At 37.5% G+C, this 19,938-nt stretch overlaps 2 protein-coding genes and 1 long non-coding RNA gene across 4 annotated transcripts; 1 reads left to right on the top strand and 2 right to left on the bottom strand.

Annotated features, from left to right (window-relative positions):
* The first annotated feature begins 5,781 nt into the window (after nucleotides 1-5,781).
* LOC112744267 (aspartic proteinase 36) lies at nucleotides 5,782-10,440 on the top strand. Its single transcript, XM_025793835.3, has 10 exons — nucleotides 5,782-6,260; nucleotides 7,290-7,422; nucleotides 7,562-7,812; nucleotides 8,095-8,322; nucleotides 8,909-9,071; nucleotides 9,139-9,212; nucleotides 9,324-9,411; nucleotides 9,520-9,592; nucleotides 9,826-9,897; nucleotides 10,096-10,440. Exons 1-10 carry the CDS (start codon nucleotides 6,049-6,051, stop codon nucleotides 10,239-10,241), a joined length of 1,440 nt encoding a protein of 479 aa, XP_025649620.1. The 5' UTR covers nucleotides 5,782-6,048; the 3' UTR covers nucleotides 10,242-10,440.
* LOC112744268 (uncharacterized) lies at nucleotides 10,369-13,513 on the bottom strand. 2 transcript variants are annotated; one of them, XM_025793837.3, is made up of 5 exons: nucleotides 13,165-13,513; nucleotides 11,890-12,125; nucleotides 11,633-11,713; nucleotides 10,842-11,192; nucleotides 10,369-10,712 (listed from the first exon to the last, which is right to left on the bottom strand). In XM_025793837.3, exons 1-5 carry the CDS (start codon nucleotides 13,379-13,381, stop codon nucleotides 10,611-10,613), a joined length of 987 nt encoding a protein of 328 aa, XP_025649622.1. In that variant the 5' UTR covers nucleotides 13,382-13,513; the 3' UTR covers nucleotides 10,369-10,610. The 2 variants fall into 2 exon arrangements, with proteins under 2 accessions (XP_025649622.1, XP_025649621.1); XM_025793836.2 differs by having other exon boundaries at nucleotides 11,890-12,143; nucleotides 13,165-13,507.
* Nucleotides 13,514-16,485: 2,972 nt separating this feature from the next.
* On the bottom strand, nucleotides 16,486-19,524 carry LOC112744266 (uncharacterized). The gene is made up of 4 exons (XR_003172722.2): nucleotides 18,795-19,524; nucleotides 18,628-18,718; nucleotides 18,410-18,535; nucleotides 16,486-16,739 (listed from the first exon to the last, which is right to left on the bottom strand). It is a non-coding gene; the product is annotated as an uncharacterized lncRNA (long non-coding RNA).
* Nucleotides 19,525-19,938: the final 414 nt, after the last annotated feature.

The following is a 19,938-nucleotide window of genomic DNA, read 5'->3' as shown; positions in this document are numbered from 1 at the left end:
CCAAGGTAAACAAGGTAAAAGAAGGATTCGATCGCATAACCATACAGCATGTCCCCAGGGAATGAAATGCCAAGGCAGACCTCCTCTCCAAATTAGCCAGCACCAAGCCAGGACAAGGCAACAGGTCGCTAATTCAGGAGGTCGTCAGGACACCGTCTATATCGACCACGGCAGATGCCTTTCTGACACTCTCCAGCCTGGAATCATGGACCTATCCTATCCTGCAATACCTCCTCAACGGAACGCTACCCGAAGACTCCAAAGAGGCAAAACGGACAAAAAGGGAAGCCGCTAATTACACTGTCATTACAGGACAACTATACAAACGAGGATTCTCGCAACCCCTGCTCAAGTGCGCCGAACCCAGGGACACGGGTACATACTCCATGAAATTCATGAAGGCTATTGCGACCACCACATTGGAGGCAAAACCCTAGCCCAAAAAGTCATCCGGGCCGGGTACTTTTGGCCCACGATCATCCGGGATTCCATGTAGCTGGTAAAAAGCTCCAGCAAATGCCAAAGGCACGCCGACATCCACCAAGCCGCCCCACACCAGCTTAGTGTCATAACGGCAGAACGGCCATTTGGAACATGGGGTATCAACCTCGTGGGCCCCTTCCCCATGGCACCCGGACAACTCCGATACCTCATCGTCGCCATAGATTATTACACTAAATGGATCGAGGCCGAACCCCTAGCCTCCATCACGGCAACCCAATGCCGAAAACTTTTCTCGCGACACATCATAACCCGGTTCTGGATCCCCGAGATTGTAATCTCGGACAACGGAACCCAATTCATCGACAAAAAATTCAGAGAATTCCTAGAGGGGCTGCACGCATCCCACCGTTTCAGCTCGGTAGAGCACCCCAAACAAACGGACAGGTGGAGTCCGCAAACAAAATAATCGTCAAGGGACTCAAGAAACGGCTCGACGACGCCAAAGGACTATGGGCTGACAAACTCGGATCAGTTCTGTGGTTGTATCGAACAATCCCCCAAACGGCCACCGGGGAAACCCCCTTCCGCCTAACATACGGCGTCGAAGCTATCATCCCGTTAGAGATAGGAGACCCAAGTCCAAGACGAACGATCGGGGGCAACGACGAAAAAGCAGAACGAGACCTCACAGACGAGGTGAGAAGCATAGCCCACATCAGAGAGCTAGCCCTAAAACAAAGAATCAGCCTAAGGTACAACCATGGTGTGGTCCGACGAGAATTCGTACCCGACGACCTCGTCCTACGACGAAAAGACATTGGCACCCCAACCCCAGGGGAAGGAAAACTCACCCCAACTAGGAGGGCCCGTACAAAATCAAGGCAGCAATTGGAAAGGGAGCATACAAGCTCGAATGACTTAACGGCGACGAGATCCCGAGGACCTGGAACGCCGCCAACCTACGACGATACTACACATAGGTCGACCCTCTAAGCCATTTTTTACCTTGTTTTCCTTTTGACTTTGTTTTCCTTTTTGCTCTAATTTTTTAATTTTGCATAAAGTGTCAATCTCGAGTACTTTTTCCAGCCATAAACGGAGGGTTTTAACGAGGCCCAAACATCAATAAAATTCCGTCAAGTTATTAATACCTTTTTTATATTCCCCCTAAACACGGAATAAAAACACGGCCACCACTGGGAGACTGATCACCCCCAAGGGCCGAGAAACGGATATCCACGAGAAAGTGACCCCACGACGGTCCACCCATCCCAAACAAAGGGAACAAATAAAGTCAAAAATAAAACGGCTTAAAGACAGAATATACAAAAAAGGCTCGAACGGCCAAATCAGCATAAAACGAAGTTCAAACAGTCACAAATCCACAGCCACACGGCCACACGGCCAAAACATTAAAACAAACACTACAAATCCAAAACAAGTAGTTATAACCATAGCTATTCAAGATTAACGATCTGGCCATCACGGACAATCTTGAAAGCTCCCATCACAAACACATCTGCTTCGGGCGCCAACACCAAAGCTTGAGCTTTCATCGTCTCCTCAGTGGCAGCAATAGCTTCCTTTACATCAGTAAGCAACATGGCCTTCTCCTCCTTCAAACCCACAACCTCCACCTTCAGACCGGCTACCTCATCCTTCAAAGTACCAATATAAGAAAGAAGCACGACAGCCTGAGAGTCGGCATCCGAAGCCTTCCTCTGCTCTTCCCCAAGCTGAGACAAAAGTGAAGTCTCAACCTCGAAAAGGCAAAGGATTTCAGCACCAGACTCCTCAGACGCCTTCACTGCCTTCTCCCTCGCCGACTCGGCATCCGCAAGCTGCCCCTTCAACCTCGCCACCTCGGCCTGAGACTAACGTAATTTGTTGTCCAGAAGGCCCACCTGAGCCATCACAGGCTCGGCCTTCCGAACAATCACGGCAGAACGGAGAAGGGAGCGGTAAAGCGACTTCGCCTGGAAAGTCACATCGCACTCACGGAAGAAATCCTTCGTACCAGGCATAAGATGCTCATCGATGAAGGCCGGAGCATCAAAACGACAGTCCATCACCGACGGGACTGCACCCTCCCCCTCCACCAAGTTCTCACTGTCAACATCTTCCGATCGCCTTCGCTTCAGGGAAGCACCCTCCGGCGACACGACCACCACATCATCCTCAACCTCCACGCCCCGACCCGACCCTTGGGTGCCACCTTCGGTCAACGCCAGATCCTCAGAGGCAGCCCTCGTATCATCAACAGGCCGGGAGGTCGAAGTGGATGGAGAACTACCAGAAGGAGTCCCCTGAGACAATTGAGCCTTCAACCTAGCAAGAGTCATCAAACCCCCAGCCATCTCAACTAGGAGAAAGGTTAAAAGGGAAAAAACATAAGTATCCAACTCGGAACAAAAAAAAGAGAGATACAAATCACACACCAACGTAGGCCCGACAAGCAACCGGGTCACCCATCACGTCCCTGGGATTGAGAGGACGCTCCCCAAACAATTGCCACAAGACGAGGGCGACGTCCCGGTCTTCCGCAGTCAAAAACTCCTGCGTCACCCGAGTAAGAATGGACGGCCCCGCACCAAAGTTCCAATATGTAGGGAACCGCCGCTCACCCTCCAACGTCAGCCAGAACAGATGATGCCCCCTAGCAGGACGAATCTTGAAATACCCACTCTTAAACCCATGAAAAGAATCCTTATACAAACCGAAAACTCGACGATGAGGTTGAGCCCTAAAAGACATATACCCCTTCTTGTGCTTCCCCTCCTTGGACGGAAGGGTGCACAAGAAGAGAAAAAGGAAAACATTTACTGACACCGGAAGCTTGAAAAACTCGCACATGAGCTCGAAAGTCCGGATCGCCGCCCAGCTATTCGGGTGCAGCTGGGACGGCGCCACGGAACATCGGCTCAATAACTGTTGAACAAAGGGGAAAATGGGAGCCGCACGCCAAGACGGGTAAACATTGCCTCCTATACCCTCAGCCAAACCAGAACGGTCGGCGAGTCCAGATTGGTATAACAGACCCTCTCGTCAACCCCGGAACGAAAAACTCGTAATGGCGCTCGGCGTCGCCACCCCCACAGACAGCCCCCTCATCACGAAGCCGTTGGAGGTCCGCCTCCGTCATCCACGACGGCGTCCCCCACACATCACTGGTAACCCAGGAGTAAAGGGAAGGGACACCCTCCGCTGGTATCACCGGAGCCCTCACACCCTCGGTCCTCCGACAAGCCATATCTAAAACAGCGATGAGCACCACCGTCAGCCCAAACCACACGGCAGAAAACGGCGGGGGAAACTAAAACATATACCACTACCCACTACCAACTACACAGTGGTGCTCATCCTCCTTTGAAACCCACCACCCAAAAGAACAGAAACATCATACACAAAGGTACGACCCCAATCCACACTAAACACAGAAATGCAAAAAGCAGGCAAGTACAGAATAACTGCAAAATAAACAAAGACAAAAGGAAACCAACCTGATAACGCGAAGCCAAAGCTTGAAAAGTGACGAAGCAGAAGAGTAGAAATGCAACCGCAGAGAAACAGAACAGTACCAGAATAAAGAGGGAGAAAAAGAGCTCTCGCAGGTTAGAACCAAGAAATACAACGAGGGAAAGAGGAATAGAAACTAAAACGGTTTCAAAACCGAAGGAAAAAGACAAAAATGCCCCAAGGAACAAACAAAACGCAAAGGGTAAAAATGAAAAGTTTCCCCTTGCAATAAATGCTCATTTGGGAAACCAAAAAGCACGCCTCGAAAAATTAAACGGACATAGGAAAACGGAAGGTTCGCGTCAAACAAACGACACGAAACACGAAACCTACTGCCGGCGCGCCGACCCACACGAAAAACAATATCTACCGAGCGCTCCGCCCCGAAAAGACGACCAAACGATCAAAACCATATTCTCCAGCGACAGAGACCGACCTCGTTCGCTCTCTCGCTGCGGGGGCAACTGTTATGGATCCAGCCCACGGATCCTACACACGGAACGGTCTCCGAACCCGGTTGCCTGGGTTCGACCCGCTCCGCCACTCTAAAGGCCCGAAACCGGCCAGATAGAACTCCTAACTAATTTTTGAATTCAAAACGTCTCCCTTATCTTAGCTAAATAAGATAAGATAAAGATATTCACAATCACCTATATATAAGAGGACCCAAGTCTCTCCAGGTATTCATTCATCCATCACACCATATATTTCTCTGATCCATTCTGACTTGAGCGTCGGAGTGTCTTTGCAGGTACCTCCCCCCATTGCTCCAGTCAAGCGATCCGGCCTCCGCCTCGACCCGCAGGTTCCCGATCCATCTCTCAAATCCGTACCAGAGACATCTTGTACAAATTCAATAAAATATAAGAAAGATTCATAATGATAATTATAAAAAAAAAGTTAATATTAAAATTATGGACAAATCTCAATATAAATAATCATGATTGATTACATAATACTTTTTTTAAAATATAGTTGAGAAAAAATATAAAAAATATATATATTCAAATTGGCACCAGAATGTACTACATCATCATGCTTGGCATCAAAATGCAATTTATTATAGAATAATATAATATAATATAATATATATATATATATATATATATATATATATATATATATATAATTAATGACTATTGATTAGTGATGATTGACTCATTGAAATATAGAAAAGAATAATAATAATAATTATTAAAAAATATTAATAAATTTTAAATAATTATTAAATATTAGTTTGTGAATAATTGATTACATAGTATTTCTTAAAAATTGGTTAATAAAAATACTAAAATATACTCGTTGTAAAATAATATAACGATGTTTAAGGATCATAATAATTATTTTTACTGACATGATAATACACATATAAAACTTAATCTGATAGTATATTAAAATTAAGATTTTAATTTTCATATATTATCATTATAAAAAAAATTATATAAATAACTAATCATGTATTATTACATAGACAAAATAACTTATTTTAAAATTACCCACTACTTAAAATATTATGTGATTAAATAATTGTATAAAAAATTAATATATCAAAATTATACTTTAAAATTATTTTTTTATTAAAAATACAAAAAAAATATTATTAGTATACTACTCCAAAAATTACAGAGCAATGTCTCAGACAATTTTTACCTTCAAAATATTATTAACTTACTTTTTAGTCATGTACTTGAAAAATAGCAGTAGTACATTGATAGGAAAAAGAAGAGAAATGGATGGAATTTTGAAAGAACAAGACACGAACGTTGTATAGCAAATTTCTAAAAACATAATAAAACCAACGTAAGTGGAAAAAACATGTTCTGTGCGGTAGAATTCGCGAGTTTCCCTCTCGCTCTCTCGTTCATTTTCAATCTCTTCCTTTTTGTGTTTTCTATTATTTGTTTCTTCACTTTTCTTCTTCCTTCTTAGCTTCTTCTTCTTGCAACCGACCCTTGTGTTCTTCAGCCAACTGGGGGTCGATTGCCTATGGTCACAACCCAACTCGACATTGATCGAAAGAATTGAATTTCAGTGTTAAAGTCTTGTTCTTTCTTTCTTGTTTATGTCAAAATTGCCATTCCCACAAGAATGGATATAAAAGGATTGATTTTTGTGGGAATGGTGTTATGGGAAGCGTGTTGCATGGCCAATGCAAAGTTTGTGTTTCCCGTTGAACGAAAATTCAAAGGCCCTGTTACCAGTTTGAGTGCAATCAAGAATCATGATTCTCTTCGCCATGGTAGACTCTTATCTGCTGTTGATATCAACCTTGGTGGCACTGGCCTCCCTAATTCTGTCGGGTTTGTTTCTCTTCCTTTTCATAATTTTTCTTCCGCGAAACCTCACATGCAGTTATCCAAGTTGATAGTTTAGAATCCTTAGAAATATATCAAATCATCTTAGAATTCTTAACTATTAGCTTATTCCTGAGTTGTCACCTTTTCTTTACTTATCATTATAATGCTCACCATTCACCAAGGACTTAAGCATAGGCATGATAGATATTGTAGCCATAGGTATGATATAAGTTTGCCCTTGATAAATTTTAATCACCAAATAAGTCACTGAAGAATTAGTGAGGTTAGACATATTAGGTCTCTCTCCGTTAGTATTCATATCAATTTGACTGGGGTTTTGATGAATGAACATAACATGTGCAAAGTTAAAAATCTTAGGAGGCCTATTTAGTAGTTAAGATTCCTCAGTATCTATTCGTCTTTCAAGAAAAATTTTCAGGACTTGTTGGGGTACTACTCTTTTGAGAAAATCCCCCAATATTGTTGACTAAGGACTTGTTTGGGTGAGCTTTTAAAAAAAGATCTTTTTTCGAGTTATTTTTTTTTAAAAGATCTTATAGAGAAGTAAAAGTAATTTTATGTTTGGATATCTCATGTAAAAAGGTCTTTTTATCAATCAATTATGTTTGGGTATAATAATATAAAAGTACTTTTTTGTTTATTTATTACATGAAAAACATCTTTTTTTTAAGGAAAAAAGATCTTTTAAAAAAAGATGTAAATTACAGCTTCTCAAAAAAGATCTTTTTTTTATTTTACTAGTACTTTTACTTTTACTACTAGAAATTTGCCAAACACGTTAAAAAATAAAAAAAGATCTTTTTTCATTAAAAAAAGATCTTTTTTTAACAAAATAATGGCGCCCAAACATGCACTAAAAGGACTTGAGACTTGGTCCTTCGTTGGATAGGTTTGTCCCTCACACCATTACAAATAAGACTAGTTTGTCATGATTTTTCCAATGTGGAGGGATGACATTGCCCAACAATTTTCATGAAGATGCTTAATGTTCTGTTCTTGTTTCGATTTTAGGCTTTATTACACGAAAATCAAGCTCGGCACTCCTGGTACTGATTACTGGGTGCAAGTTGATACTGGAAGTGACCTTCTATGGGTGACTTGTTCTGGCTGCTCATCATGTGCTACAAGAAGTTCTATTAAGGGTGTATGTATCTACACTTTACTGATTCATGTTTTGTGCCTTTTTGATGTTTTGTCGAAAATAGATCATTCATTACCTTGCCCACCAAGAAAGTAATACAAGTGTTATTGGAGTGATCTCTGAGTATGTTATTGTGCTACAGGTGGAGTTAAACCTCTACGACCCAGCTGCCTCCAACACCTCATCTATTGTTATGTGTGACGACGAATTTTGCAATGCCACAACGCTACCTGGTCGAGCTCCAGCTTGCCAGGTAAGCAAGTTCTGCCCATACAACATACAATATGGCGATGGAGGTACGACTGCTGGGATGTATGTAAAGGATCTATTGACATATAACCTTGTTGATGCTGACCTCAATACATCATTCGCGAATAGCAGTGTGTATTTCGGGTGAGTATAAATATTAGTACAGAGTTTGGGTAGGGAGTGTACCAAATCACAAGTATGAGTTCAATTGAGTCTATCTCTATCACTATCTTAGTTGATTAATTTTGAAGTAACAAAAAATAGAACTACTTAGTTTATTTGTAGGGGAATGTTAGCAAATTGATTGAACCTTGCCCTGTATCCAAGTGCTTTACAGTTTTTATGTTTTGGTGTTTATTGTTTTATACTCACCAATTGGTTCTTTTTCTATGTAATGCATCTTCCTGAGTATTCTCTTGCTGACAGGTGTGGTGTAAACCAAGCCGGAACATTGGATTCGAATGGCGATGGAAGCCTTAGTGGAATCATGGGCTTTGGACAGGCAAGTACTTCTGTGCTTTCACAGCTTGCTGCAGCTGGAAAGGCGAAAAAAATAGTTTCGCACTGTCTTGACACTGTTAGCGGAGGTGGAATATTTGCCATAGGAGAAGTGGTGGAGCCAAAAATTAATATGACTAACTTGCGAACAGGGATGTAAGTGCAGAACCTTAGCTTTATGTTTTAAGTTTATTTGATTTGTTTTGTTGTTAGAATATAATGGTATCCATTTGATGATAAGGCCACTGCCTTTTAATTTCAAGAGAAGCAAGCATGTGTGATTTTCCTAACAGTTATGTTTCTGAAAACGTAACTGGATTCTGTCATTGCTATCTGATCGGCGTTCGAATTGTTAACTCTCTAGGACTTCCGTTTCAAAATAACTATCAAAATACAGACAAGGTAGTAGTGCGGATAGATTGAGTTTTTACTTTTTAATGTGTTACTTATTTACTTTGTCCAAATAGGCAATTATTTCGAAAAGTAGCACTGTCTACTTTCGGAAATGTCTTTATCAGTAATAAAAATTCACATTTGGGCAAGTTCATAGATTCTGAGAAAACATACTAATGAATTTCACATATTGGAAAACCAATATTGCAAATAATTTATAGTTATACTATACAAATGAAATGAAGCATGAATACAAAATCTTTAGGTGCAATCTCTCTAGCATATGCTCCAAGATATGTTCCTTCATATTGTTATAAATTATTTTATAACCTATTTACTATTATCATAGGGTACACTACAATATAATTTTGAAAGACTTGGAGGTTGGTGAAGAATCTCTATCTCTTCCTTTAGACATATTTGGTTCTGGAAATGGGAGGGGAACAGTCATAGATAGTGGTACAACATTGGCTTATCTTCCATCCGCCGCCTATGAGCAGCTAATGAAAAAGGTAAACATTGGAGAATCAGTTTTTAGTTCATTCAAACATGGATGCTGACATTTTTCCTTTGTAATAGATTTTGGATAAGCAGCCTGATCTGAAGTTAGTTACTATTGAGCAACAATTTACTTGTTTCAGTTATGAGGGCAAGTAAGTTATTTAATTATTTATTTTTACTTCATTTTACTTGGTATGCTTTACATTATCATAAATATGCAACTCAACTCTTCTCTTCTCTAGTTGACCATTTTAATTTTGCAGTGTTGATGATGGATTTCCTATTGTCAAGTTCCATTTTGATGGAATTTCGCTGCCAGTTTATCCTCGCGATTACCTCTTCCCTTTTAAAGTGAGTGTTTTTTAACGTGCTTCCAATCCGACATTTTTAAGTTATTATTGCCTGCACCGGTATGCGCCTGTAATCCGAAAACTTATTTTTGTATTCTTTGAACACCAGGATGATATGCGGTGTATTGGCTGGCAGAGGAGTGCTCCAAGCAAGAGTTCAAAGGACACATTTCTTCTAGGAGGTAAGACTTAGGATTAAACTTCATTTATAATTTAATCATGTTGCCTCTTACTTGGTGTTTAAGTTTGCAAGAGACATGACCCTTCATTTAACTATTTCTAATATATGTTAGCCATTTAACCTTTAGGCCTTGTTTGGGAGCAGTGCTCTCGTCTTCGCGGAGCTCCCAAACATCATAGTCTTAGAATGCAGATGGCTATATCATTTACTAACTCTTTTTTTAACCAATTGCAGATTTGGTGCTGTCAAACAAGTTAGTTGTATATGATGCTGAAAACATGCTCATTGGATGGACTGATTATAACTGTGAGTACCTAGTATATAGCCTTTCATATATATGGTTTAATCCAACCCCATTTATGTCTTTTCATAACCTAGAACAAAAGTTTGTAACTTGAATATTGAAAATAGATTTATCTGAGAAGCTACCTTATTTCAATTTCTGCAAAAGAAGCTGGAATCTGATTATTTTTCAAACACCATTTCCTTTGTTGTTTTCCATAGGCTCTAGCAGCATTAAAGTGAAGGATGAAACAACTGGAGCTGTATATACAGTTGGTGCACACAATATTAGTTCAGCTTCCTCCATTTTAATTGGAAGAATCTTGGCATTCTCCTTAATGATTCTTGCCTTGCTCAACAATTTTTAAATAGTCATGTATATCATGTATATGGGGGGTGTCATGGCTCAAGTTGCCTTTTACTTTGATAATTGATAATCTAATCATTTCTCTCATAGTTGAAATGGCAATTAGAAAGGGACAAACTCTCTTAGTCTTTAATACAAAATAGTCTCTTTTTTCCCATTCAGAAAAGACATTATTATAGTTACAACATCATTTTTGCTTATATTCTATAAGCTCACAATTAATCAAACTTTACATTGATTTATTTTTTTTGAGTAATGAGAAATTTATAGCTCTTACAAAACAACATTGTGTCTGACTATATATGCTGATAATTAATCACACTTTGAAGTGATATATAGACCTTCATGAAGATAACAAGGGAGGTAAGATTTACAGAGTTGTTCTTAGAAACTGTACTACAAAATAAATAACCGCCAGAAGTAGCGCGATCTGGTATGCGTCTTGTTGAAAGCCGTCATCCCTCTGGAAGAACTGAATTGAAAAAGAAGAAAAAAAGCACAGCAACAATCAATTCATACAAGAAAATGACCTTATATGATTAAGGAAAATAAAATCTAGGCAGGATGAAGAATAGGATTCTTGTGAAAAAAGGAAACTCACCTTGGTTGGATCACCAGAGGGATCTGGATAACTCTCCAAGTTCTCTTTCTTGGTTGAGAATTTACTGCTCAGATCCTTGGCGCCATCGGCCAAGTCTTTGACAGATTCTGCGGTCGCAAACAGAGCACGTGACGTCCAGAAAAATGCTTGAGCACCCGCGGATGAAGCTGATAAATCCCAGAATTCCTCATGCTGAATGACTTGACCACTGATTTGGTTAAGAGTGAATTTGGAAGTGATCCTAAGAATAAGATCACCTCCTACTCCACCAATCAAAGATTTAGGCTTGCCTCTTATTGTCCACTTGATTCTTAAAATACTGGTTGATAGCATTACCATTTCCTGCACACTCTGTAACCAAACAGAGCTTTAAGATGCTAATCCTTTCAATCTTTGGGAATGAACTTGAATTTGTATGTATTGTCAGTTAAAAAGTAGTTTAGACAGATATCTATTCAATTCTTGCCACAACTGCAAAAGTGTTCGTCGATTTTAAGTCTTGCAAACTCGAAAATTTATCTGGATGAGCTCGAAATTCTTTTACACTTTCAGTGCATAATGGTTAAACTCTAATTTAATTCTTCTTCAACAAAAGGTACTAATTGAGAAGGGAATGAGTGTCAAAATTGAAGACATTAAAGCTAAACACAGAAACCAGTTAATAGCTTAGCTTATGGATTTCTTGGATAACAAGAAAACAAAAAAATTAAAAACTTTTCCACTCAAAATTATAACAATTACTTTATGATCTATAGGATGAGAAGGAAGAACAGGTTATTATCTATACCCACCACTGATGGTTTGTCTAACGCGCCGGTTGCCCATAACGGTCTATTGTACTTTTCGCGACCGGTAAAACTCCTCACAGGATCCTGTAATATACATTGATCAAACGACGCCATGACACTTTGTCATCATCAATCATGCCTTTAGGCAAGTAATTAAAAATATAAGACATTAACATTATCATGATCTTAGCCAAAAGGACTAACACTTCTCTTGATGAATATATATACAAATTGAACAATTGAAGTCATGTAAAGTTTACCTTGTATTTGACAGAGACAGCAAAGGTGGCAAGTGCTCGATTTCCCTCGCGCAGCTCGAGTATGTCGCGCGCCAGCTGTCTCGCTGTGGACTCAACCAAGGGACTGCTGATGCACTCAAACTCATTGCAGAGTTCACCAAAGTCCATGCCATCAACAATCTTATCAGCTTCTGTATTTAGTGTTTCCATTTTGCTATCAGAAGAGACTTCACTACTCCTATCAGCATCATTGGAAACTGCAACACAGTTACCACCTACCATGTATCACATTAATTCATATAACTTCTAAGAATATGGATTTACTTGTAACATTTTGTTGCCATTAAAATTTAAGTACACGTTGTCACTTATTATATAACTAAATTTATGTAATAACTCTAGTTAATCCAACCATCAAACTATCATTTTTATGGAATCTATCTTTTTTTTTTGTTTCCCAAACCATATCTCACGACCCGACAGGTCAAAGATTAATCTGCCACGGATCTGAGTTCCATTTAAGGGTCTGCCATTGGCCAATGGATTGCTGCATGCACAAGGCGGGTTTCGAACCCTCGACACTTGCTTAAGGGACGAGTGAGCTGACTACTCGACCAACCCAAGTTGGTTTTTATGGAATCTATCTGTTACTTGATTTTGATACATACAAAATATAGCATTTACTTTGATAGACTGTTAATATTACTTATTTATTTATTTTACATAGTTCAGTTATATCTCACCATAACATGTTTTCACTCTTTCAATTTGTAACTACAACAACGTATTAATAATTATCCTATCAACTTAACAAAAATATACCCTAAACAATAAACCAAGTAAACATGAAATAAGAAACGAACTTCTAATAGGTTAAATTATCCTGTTAATGTATATAGTTTCATCAAATTTATAATTGAATTTTTATATCTTAAATTTTTTTATTAGACTCCTACACCCATTTTAAATTTATAATCACATCCTTACCGTTATAAAAATATTTAAATATGCTAATGTATATTTGCTAGTGGTGCGAGAGAAAATATTTTCGTAAAGTTTACTATAAAAAAAGATCTAATTATTACAAATTAAAACATTAGTATAAAAATCTAATTAAAAACTTTTAATAATTATAAATTTAAAGGATATAAAGAATAACATAATAATTTAACCATTCTAATAATAAGAAATTACAATCTCCAACAAAAGATTAATTAAATTCAATAAAAGAGCTAATAATTAATCTAATAGTTATATATGCTTATGCTAAAAAGAGAAGAGTAGTGCAAATTAAACCTCGGAAGAAGAAAGAGTGGTGTTGGGGGAAGAAGGAGAAAGGCATGCACGTGGTTGAGGTAGAGCCATGCAAAAACTTGGAGGACAAAATGCGTTTCGTGTTAATAATATTATTATTCGGGTGGCGGCGGCGGTGGCGGTGGATTCGTGCTCCGGCAGCGGAAAAAGATGTGGAAGTAGCGGCGAGAGAGCAAGAAAGAGCGGCAGTTAGAGTCATGTCTCCCCATAATAACGTAGTGGCGGAGAGTGGTGTTAGTTTGGATTAGAAATGAGAGGATATGAAGAATAATAAGAGCCTCTTCTTTTTTCCATTCATTTTCTTTAATTTCATTCTTACACCTAAGCTTTCAGATAAGATGGGCCCCTCTCTTATCTATATTCTAAAATAATTTAACAATTAACACATACACTAGCTAAATTGCTTCTATACAATTACATTAATTACTTAAACATATTTAAGAGAATAAAATATTCTTTAATTAGTTTTTTCTTTTTCTAGAATAAATTATTAAAGAAATTAGTTGATAAATTTCTATTTTTTATGCTTTCCGTTTTATATATTATCTACTACATATAAGTGAAAATTTATGTAAAGTAATAAAAGACAAGAATAATTCATATAAATAACGTATATGTGATATATATGCTGGCTTTTAATATTTTGATCCTTTTATATTTTAACTTTTATATTGGCTTTTTTAAATATTTTTATGTATTTTTAGTGTAAAATAATTTTATAAAGATAATTAATCGTATATTATTACATTAGTAACTAATTTTTAGAATATAAATTTTATGAGATAACTAATTTTTAGAATATGATTTTTACACTACCCACCTATGATGCACGGACACTGACACAGACACGGGATACGACACGATACGGGACACGCTGATACGTAAATTTTAAAATCTTATAAGACACGGGACACGCATACATATAAAATATAAAGTATTTTTTAGATAAATCGTAATGATATTTTGATATTTTATTGATATTAAAATATAAATTAATTTTTTAATTATTTTTAGTTTCTTATTTTAATTATATCAAGTATTTAAAATATTTTTTATTTTAATAAATAATAATATATATTATATCTAAATTTATTTCAAAAATATATGTTAAGAATAAGACTGTACACGTTGATACGTGATGGTATTTAGGTGTATCCAAGCGTGTCCGAAAAAGAATTTTTTTGTTTTTTATTAAGACACGGTTGGATATAGCAGACACGCGTGTCCGACGAGTGTCAGTGAGTGTCGTATCCAAAATGTGTCCGACACGCGGACACGACAACTCAGTAAAGTGTCCGTGCTTTATAGCTACCCACTGGCTTTAATTTGGATCTTGATTTCATCCTCAATATGCAACATTATGGCAAATTAAATTCTTATTTCCATAGTATTATATATAGATTATGAGTAATTCTTGGCATACAAGCGATTAAGGCTTGTAAGCCTTACAAGTTCAATTAAAACTAACGCTCAAAACACGTTTCGAACCATTCTTCTTCCTCTTCGTCTTCTCCTTCTTCTTCTTCTTGCTGCACGTTCTTCTTCCTCTTACTCTTCTTCTTCTCCTTTTCTTTCGTTTCTCCACGTTCTTCTTCATCGTCTTCCTCTTCTTCTTCATTTACGTTCTTTCTCTCTGTTTTATCTTTTTTTTTTTCGATTTTTCATGGTGAAATCGTTTTTGAAGAAGAAGAAGCAGTAGAAGATGAGGAGGAGAAAGAGAAAGAGTTCTGAATTATGCATAAGATGTATTTTAACAAATTTTGGGTGTATTTCTTTAAATCCTTTGGGTGTATTTTCTGTAATCCTTTGGGTGTATTTCTATAATCGTTTGGATAAATTCCTGTAACAGTTTGGGTGTATTTCTGTAATCATTTTGGGTGTACTTCTGTAATCGTTTGGGTGTATTTCTGAAGTACCATTATCTTCAAAAGGATTACAGAAATACACCCAAAGGATTATGAAAAATATACCCAAAGTATTTAAGAAATACACCCAAAATTCGTTGCATAATTCAGAACTCTTTCTCTTTCTCCTCATCTTCTGCTGCTTCTTCTTCAAAACGATTTCAAAGCTTGATTTCAGAAACTATGACAATCGAAAAAAAAAAAAACGAAGAAGAAGAAGAAGAGGAGGAAGAGGAAGAGGAAGAGAAGAAGAAGAAGAGGAAGAGGAAGAGGAAGAGGAAGAGGAAGAAGAGGAAGAAAAAGAAGAACCGTTCTGAGTGTAGCGCTTTGATAATAGAAAACGTTGAATAACGCATTAAAAGACCTAATAACTTATAAGACTTGTAAGTCAAAAAGACTTGTATGTGTAGCACCCTCGTAGATTATTACATAGAGATGGCCAATAGATAGTGGTTAAGTGCTTAGTCCATCGCCATAAATTTGTACAATAGATACCTTCAAACATGATTTTAGGAGAAATTTATTTTGTCTATGCATCATGTTAAGAAGTTATAGAATATAACAAAAATCACCACAAAAATGATTGTAATAATTAATTTAGTTAGACACTTCTTCCAAAACTGTTGCTGAATATTCTGACCAGACTTTATATTATTGCAAGAAAAATAAAAAACGGATCAAGCTAAGACATACAAAATGAAACCCATTATTTTAGCATATATGTCATAATTATTGCAGCTTCATCCCATTGTCAGAAGTAAACTGGACTTACTTAGTTACTCTTTGTCGGGAATTTCAAATGTTTGTGAAATATTAGTGTTTTAATCATTTTAATAATTAATTTTAATTATAAAAATATATAAAATATATATTCATTAAAATTATTAAAATACCAATGTGTTTTAGGAATTTTAGAAAGAGGAATGTTAGGAGACCAATAATTTTGGTGTTTTGTAACTATTGGTCATCAATAATGTTTTTAATGGTGTGAGATTACATCTAATGGTGGGAGATCACTCACTTTTATTTTGATGGTTAAGTGTTGGACAAAAAACACAAAAATTATTGGCCCCTAGACTTTTCCTTTCAAAAATATTTGAAAATTTTCTTTTTTTATTTGAAGTTAAGGGCCGTTGGCCTCCTTAAAGATTTTCATTACTTTTATTTAAAAAAAAAACTTGCACTCTCTTTTTGTTTGGCCATTATTTTTCAAATCCTTTAATTACTTCATAATTGAATGGTATTTATAATGTGATTAATTAATATTATTAATATTGTAACACCCTCACTATCAGAAGTCACGCTTCCGGCTGCGCTACTCTGATAACAAGAAGTATTACGACTACTTTACATACTAAATATTAAAATAGGAGCCTGTGACTCAACACTGTATCGCTGATTTCTTAGAAAACCGACAATAAACACTTTATCTTAAGAAAAATATAAACAGGCATAGATTCATATACAAGACTCATTACATAATAATTCATAATATAATATACATATAAAACATACAAATTCCTATCCCTCTTACAAACTTGTACTAACAAAGACGAGGGAAGAAAATAATCTAATTAATACAACATCTTATAAAAACAAACGTAGTATATCTCTTCTTAATGCTTCTTCATCCGGTTCCTGAAAAGGGTAAAACTGTAGGGAGGTGAGAACCTAACCACACGGTCTCACCACGAAGTTTCAAAGTTGTCATAAGAAGATATTTAATAAGAAAACTGTTTTCAAGCTCAGTGATTATCATTGCCTTATGAATCTTTTAAACCAATAGGAAATCGTTCAAAACTCTTTCAAAGAAACAATGTTTAATCTTTCAGAAATCTAAAATCTTTCCTTTCTTATAAGAAAAATCTCAATCAGAAACCAACCATGCAATCAAACAACACAGTCATTAATTCAGCACTAAAGTTCATTCTTAAATGTAGCACGCCAGGACAAACACAGGCAAGACAGACAAGGAAAGCACAAGTAGGTAGCAGTTACAGCAAATAGTTCAAGTAGCAGTTAAGAACAGTTTAGCAATTAGGCAAACCAAAACAAGATCAAACCCAAGCAAAGCATACAAATGCATATGATGCATGCCTGTCCTATGGCTGATGAGGCTCATCTGTCGGTTATCCAGCCAACCCGACAAGTCTGAATTGTCCTTAGACCGTCCCCCGACGTGCATCCCCAAGAGTCTATGCATAGCTTTTTCTCAAATAATCAATATTGCTCAATGGGGGTAACATTCCCGGGAATTTATATAGTGCCCGGTCACACTTACGTCGTAGGGTCAACAGAGTATCGAGTTTTCAACCTGGTACACGTGGTGGCAAGCCACGACACTTAATCCAGGGAACCTCGTATCTCAGATATTTCAAATTCATAAGCCACATAAATAATTCATTCATCATTCATCAATATCTAAATCATTCTCAATATCATCATCATTCGTCAATCCATATCCCATTTTCAAATTCATTCAAAAATCATATTTCAAATCAATCCTCATCATCCTTCTTTCAATTAATCAACAATCTCAATCCAAAACATAATTCTTTCTTTTCTAAATAAATCAATCTTACATATAATGTTTAAGAACTAAATCTTTTTAAACAGTTACTTCAAACAAAACTTCCAATTTTATAAAATTTCGGCAGCATCTCCTCTAAAACTCGGATTCTGCCACCCTTTTCGGGTCCCAACCAAACCAAACCAAACACCTGTTAACCAGTTAAATCACTTCCAACAACCATTACAACACTCAACCCAATGAAATTACAAGATTCAGAATTCAATCAACCAATCCTATAAATTGCAATTTTAATCAACTTCAACCAACAGCAATCAGTCAATAATTAAGAATTCTCAGTCTTTTCTAAACAGTTTCAAACCAAACCGTCCCTCAAACCCTTTTTGATTCATTTTCCAAAATAGCAAATCGTTCTCAATAAACAAACCGTTTTCAAATATTAAGTCTTTTCCAAATCTGTTTTAAAATCAAATTCCGATATTAAATCGGGTTCAAATCAAATTTCAACATTCAATATTTTCTAAACCAAATCGTTTCTAAAATTAAATTAAATGCCAATACTAAATCTCTTCCAATAATTCAAGGAAAACCACTTTAACCACATCATTCAACTAGTTAGAATATTCAACTTCCTCATTTAGTCACTCAATCAATCGAACTAACAATCTCATTCATTCAAAACAACTCAATTCAATTCATAAGACTCACGAAATCACAAAAATGTATTTTACGCATTAATATCGATTTATAACAACTCTGGAAAATAAAACAAGTTTAAGAAAAACGCCCCTACCTCAAAAGTCGAAACCTTTAAGAGTTAACGCGTCAAGGGTCCCTTTTTAGTCTTAACTCGCGGCAGCAACCACGAGAAACGAAGAAGGTCGACACCGCAACAGCCTCTATTTTAATCATACAGTTTCTAGAACTCAACCATAGCATATTAACATCATGAACTTCTCAATTTTATAGCAGAATAATAACGGTAAGAATTCCAAAGCTAGAATAGATTACCACAGTTAAAGAAAAATGCCGCAATGGAGGGGCAGAAGCTCCGGCAGCTACCTCAAGTGACGACAACAGCCCCAGGCTCCGATGATAGCAACTGTAAAAGCTCTGTAGTGACCACAATGTTCCAGGAATTCAGAAAAACGGAGATTAAAAACAAAACCCTTACTGACAGTGCGTTATTCGGCGGCAGAGGCAGCGGTGGTTCCCGGAACGGCGGTACACAGCGGAACGTCCTTTTCCTCCTCCGACAGTGACACCCACGGTGGCCACCTTCCTGTTCTTTCTCATTCCCGTTCGGGCTCACACTCCCGGCGAACCCAACGGCGGCAGCGGCGACTCAACAGCTCGGCAACGGAACCTCCATCATCAAAGACAGTTCGGCGGTGATGGCTTCGCGGTGAGGGCGTGACTAGGCGCGATGGCAGTGCACGGTTCCCTCCTTCGTGTCTCTCTCTCTCTCGCCTCAGATCTGATCCGCGACGGCGGCTTCGAGGCAGGTCGGCGGCGACGCGTGGCGCAGTGGCGGTGATTTCCCCCTTGCACGGTGGTTCGGGCTGGATGGAAGGCAAACGGTGACGATGAAGCACGAAGATCTTCCAGCAGCGACTCAGGCTCAGCGACGCCTCTCTCACTCTCCGCGATGGTGGCGCGGTCCCTTCTGCTCCCTCAACTCCATGCTCGCTCTCTTGAATCTCCCTCCCGACGGCATAGCGACGGCGACGGGCGGCGAGCAACTCGGCGGCGACGGGGAGGCCAACCGGTGCTGGCTCGTCCCTCTCTCCCTCTCCTTCTCTGTTCTCCCTTCCCTCTACTTTCCTTTTCTTTCTTTCTTTTTTTTTTTGTTTTCTGTTGTATTTACTGAAGGAAGGAACAAATATGGCGGCTAGGGTTTCGTTTTAGAATAAAGGAAAAATGTGTGTTGATTAGGGTTAAGGTTCGTATGTGGAATTGGGAATTTTAGGTTTAATTTGAGCAAAATAATTTTAATAAAATTGAAGTATAAAGTATTAATATTTGAAAAACTAATTTAATCTTTAAAATTATTTTAAAATATTATTTATGGTATAAAAGTACTAATTGATTCTCAATAAATTACTCTAATTGAAAATACATGGTAATATAATTAATTTTCTTTACCTTTGACTTAAAGTATTAAATGATATAAATATAAAGCATCTAAAATCGAATCATATAAAATTCTTATTATCTCATAACTACCAACTTTATAATTTAAATATAAAAAATAATTCAATAATTATAAATTTAAACAAAATTCTAATTTAAATAGCCAGACATCATTATTTTCAAATTTCT

This window comes from Arachis hypogaea, chromosome 14 (genome assembly GCF_003086295.3).
Source record: "Arachis hypogaea cultivar Tifrunner chromosome 14, arahy.Tifrunner.gnm2.J5K5, whole genome shotgun sequence".
In the NCBI taxonomy this organism is placed as follows: domain Eukaryota; kingdom Viridiplantae; phylum Streptophyta; class Magnoliopsida; order Fabales; family Fabaceae; genus Arachis; species Arachis hypogaea.
The sequence above is the reverse complement of the archived record's forward strand: the minus strand, read 5'-3'. Positions and strand labels throughout refer to the sequence as shown.

Excerpts from the sequence above, each read along its gene's own strand:
- LOC112744267 (XM_025793835.3), top strand. The coding sequence starts at position 6,049 with ATGGATATAAAAGGATTGATTTTTGTGGGAATGGTGTTATGGGAAGCG. Across the intron at positions 9,072-9,138 it reads ATGAGCAGCTAATGAAAAAG|ATTTTGGATAAGCAGCCTGA; the intron begins GTAAACATTGGA and ends CCTTTGTAATAG. Across the intron at positions 9,593-9,825 it reads GGACACATTTCTTCTAGGAG|ATTTGGTGCTGTCAAACAAG; the intron begins GTAAGACTTAGG and ends AACCAATTGCAG.
- LOC112744268 (XM_025793836.2), bottom strand. The coding sequence starts at position 13,381 with ATGACTCTAACTGCCGCTCTTTCTTGCTCTCTCGCCGCTACTTCCACA. Across the intron at positions 11,714-11,889 it reads CTGTCTCTGTCAAATACAAG|GATCCTGTGAGGAGTTTTAC; the intron begins GTAAACTTTACA and ends TGTATATTACAG. Across the intron at positions 10,713-10,841 it reads CCTCTGGTGATCCAACCAAG|TTCTTCCAGAGGGATGACGG; the intron begins GTGAGTTTCCTT and ends TTTTCAATTCAG.